We start from the raw sequence: 3,225 nt of genomic DNA on the forward strand, positions 1-3,225 counted from the left end.
ATGAGGCACGAAATGCGGCGCTAACAACGATAACCAGCCGTGAGACAGACATAAAGGAAGAGGGAAGAAGGAAGAAGAGTGTGCAATATACCGTATGAGCGAGAGAGTATGCCCATCACGGACAGCAGGAAACGGCAGGCCTTGACCTTGTTCTCAAAGGCCTTTTCATCGCCCTTGGACACCAGCTCGCCGGCGCGCTGTTCGTGGTGTTTGTCAAGAAAAAACAGATCAAAAAAGGAACGGTACGGTAGAGCTCACTTTGGCATCTTTCGTGCATTCATCAGGCCCACATACCTCACGACTCAGCACCAGGCGCGGCGCGCATGGCATCGCTGCGTTCCAACTTGACTGCACCTTCAGGACGCACAGCGTGACGACTCGGTTGAGCAGGGCTGGGTTCTTGCGGGAAGAAGAAGAAGAAGAAGAAAGCAGAATGAGAACACCGAACGGAAGCGTTTTGTAAGGGCGCTGGTGGATCCAACCTGTAGTCGATAGGGGTGCATGAGGGTGATCTCCCTGACGAGCTTCCACACGGCTGTCTGGACCTTGACGTTCTTGGCACACTTGTCGCCGATCGCGATGATCTGTTGCATGACTGTGTATGAGAACAAAAAGGGGATTGGATGAGCAAAGTCACGTATGAGCGCCCATTGGGTCAGCAACTACTATCCTTACATTATTATCATTATCATCAGCATTGTTATTACTATTATTACTACTATTATTATTTGGCGCATTGGAGAGCTTACCGTAGAGGAGCTCCGGGTCGTCGTAGGGTTGCGGCATTTGCGAGAGCGAAGGCGAAGGAGGGAACATCTTGAGGTGGAGGGGGACGAACTGAGACAGCAATGTCAGCGCGCTTGTGAACAGGGCGTTGGCCTCCTGCGTCAGTGTCGCAGCTTCGGGGCCTTGTATGCCAGCGCCGGACAACTTGGACAAGAGCTCCTGGAACGCGTGGTGCGTGATCAGCCGAGAGGGGTGAGAGGAGCAGAGGTGGTGGGTGAGTGGATGTGGGCGCTGGCATACGGTTGATCGAGAGATGGCGGGGTTGACAACGGAGAAGAAGTGGTCGAGGAAGACGGTCAGCACGATGGCGTCGCGCTCGAGGGACATCGACTCCATCGCCGTCTTACATCTCTCGAAGAATATCACGCACCTCCTTTGTTCCTATCGAAAGAAATAAAGAAGAGGGCATCAACGTGGTGAGAAAGAGACAGAGCATTGAGCTCAACTCGTAAGTTCTGTCTCGGCAGAAGGGGAGACGGGTACTCCCAGCAGCTCCAAGAGATCGCGTGGGCTGGGCGCCGCTACGGCAGTGCGGTCAAAGGCCTGTGAGAGTCGTTCTACAGCCGCCTCGTAGAGCGTCTTGGCCTGTGTATGCAGCAGTGAGAGATCGAAAGTGTAAGAAGCCCTTTGGTGCTATCGGGCTGAATGAATAATACATGACGAATGAAAGTAGCATACGTGGAAGGAGAAGGTGGTAAAGAACGGCGTAAGCATGTCTTGGTTTGTGCAAACGCTGATCAACGATGCGGACGCTTGTAAGGCCGCTAATCGAAGCGGCATGGGTGCCATCACATCAAGTATGGGTTGCTGAATGTGAAAGATGCGTGAATAGATCAAAAATCGTCAAAATCGTTGCATTAACGTACGCTGAGAGCACTCCAAAGCATCTCGAAATTGTCCGTGACCTTAGTAACATCCCAAGCCTGCACCGCCTCAACAGCATTTGTCTTGGTGACCAGGTCCAAGCTGCTATCGAGCAGCAGCGATTGAAGATCCATCTTTGCCAGAGTGCAACATTGGCGCCAAAACAAACACCAGAAACTGGCTACAACTACTTGGAAAAATTTCGCAAAATGTCTGAACTATGCACAGTGCTGCTGATGATAGGAAGACCACAAGGAGCAGCTCTCGCTTTCAAGGTATAGGCGTCCCCTTCAAGTTATAGATGTCCCTGGCTGCGTCAAGGTGTTCGCCGAGGCCGTTGTGGCTACATCCCTCGCAGGGATGTGATTCGCCCGCTTCAGTCCGATCGGCAGAAGCCTCGGGGGATTTCCGCAATTCATTTCCTCCGATTTTCCACCCAACAGGTGCGGGGCGCAAAACGAAAAGAGAACTCGCGGAGAGGAGAACGATCGGCTGGCGCATCTCTCGATTCAATCCATTTTTGCTTGATCCAGTCAGTATAACTTTCGAACCTGTCAGGCATCTCTTAGCCTCGGATGCAGAGTGTTTGATCTAAATCTCCATCCAGCAACGCCCCCTTGCCCTATCCACCAAGAAACAACATGGCACTTATTCAAACAACATCGAATGGACTGATGAGCACCAGCCCTGCCAAGACGCGGGCGTCTCCCGCTCTTCTCGTAGTTGGTACGATCACCAAGCTTTTGTGCCTTTTTGTTCCCTAATTTACTTTAATTTGTACGCAGCCATCGAGGGCCGCAACTTCGTGTCGCTGGGGCTGCGACCCGACGCTCTGCGCACCATGCGCTACTACTGCCAAATCGTAATCGAGGACGTTAAAACGAGCGACATCCTGCTCAACGTTCGCACCAATCGGGTGCAGCGCGGCCAGACCAACGTCGTGTGGAACGAAGAGCTCTACTTGTACGTACACCACTATACATACAATGCCATCCTTACTTCTGCTCTGCTGTGCTCAGCTGAAAAGATCATCATCAAGTTCAAATTTTTAACTCCTTGGCCGTGTGGTTCAAAGAAAGTAATATTAACCGCTGGTTGTTGGGCACGCGCAGTGAGTTCCCGCCAGGCCGCAAAAAGAAGGACGTCGAGCTGAAGGTGATGTGCTTTGAGCACAGCCCGCTGCACGACCACTTCCAGGGCGAGGTGGTGCTGCCCCTGGGCCACCTCCACCGCCACCGTGCGCTCGATCAGTGGTACGCGCTGGCCCGACGGGACAAGAAGCCCGTGCGCGGTGAAGTCCACCTCAAGCTCGAACTGGGCGTCGATGTGCCCGAGAACTACGTACGACGGCCGAGCTCCCTCGACGGGAGCGATCCGACCGTGCGAGCGTCTATGCCCGTCGGTCTCGACATGGCCTCCTTTCGATCGGCCGACGACAAGCGCGCGTATGGCCTCCTTTCTGTTCACGCACACGCACTTGCACCACCGCACACGCACTTAGATCTCTTTACCCAACGCTCTATCAGGCTCGCGCTGTCGTCGCCCGACAAGAAGTTCAAGAAGAGCTTCAAGGGG

General features: G+C 53.6%; 2 protein-coding genes across 2 annotated transcripts in view; one reads left to right on the forward strand and one right to left on the reverse strand.

The window, feature by feature from the left end:
- Window positions 1-1,784, reverse strand: part of ACA1_084390 (uncharacterized protein) — a gene marked incomplete at both ends in the record, with an annotated part of 4,847 nt that extends 3,063 nt beyond the window's left edge. The window contains 8 exons of the mRNA XM_004335550.1: window positions 147-197; window positions 295-399; window positions 483-595; window positions 750-945; window positions 1,027-1,167; window positions 1,270-1,371; window positions 1,465-1,593; window positions 1,653-1,784. Of these exons, the coding sequence (XP_004335598.1) occupies window positions 147-197; window positions 295-399; window positions 483-595; window positions 750-945; window positions 1,027-1,167; window positions 1,270-1,371; window positions 1,465-1,593; window positions 1,653-1,784 (969 nt within the window). The remainder of the gene's footprint in view (window positions 1-146; window positions 198-294; window positions 400-482; window positions 596-749; window positions 946-1,026; window positions 1,168-1,269; window positions 1,372-1,464; window positions 1,594-1,652) is intronic.
- A 507-nt stretch (window positions 1,785-2,291) lies between these two features.
- ACA1_084500 (C2 domain containing protein) lies at window positions 2,292-2,945 on the forward strand (the record flags this gene model as incomplete). Its single annotated transcript, XM_004335551.1, has 3 exons — window positions 2,292-2,376; window positions 2,436-2,613; window positions 2,763-2,945. Coding segments are annotated over 3 exons (446 nt in total), but the record flags the coding sequence as incomplete, so codon positions are not given.
- Between the last annotated feature and the right edge of the window lie 280 nt (window positions 2,946-3,225).

The sequence above is a fragment of the Acanthamoeba castellanii genome, assembly GCF_000313135.1.
Source record: "Acanthamoeba castellanii str. Neff unplaced genomic scaffold scf7180000084631, whole genome shotgun sequence".
NCBI classification, from domain to species: Eukaryota; Discosea; order Longamoebia; family Acanthamoebidae; genus Acanthamoeba; species Acanthamoeba castellanii.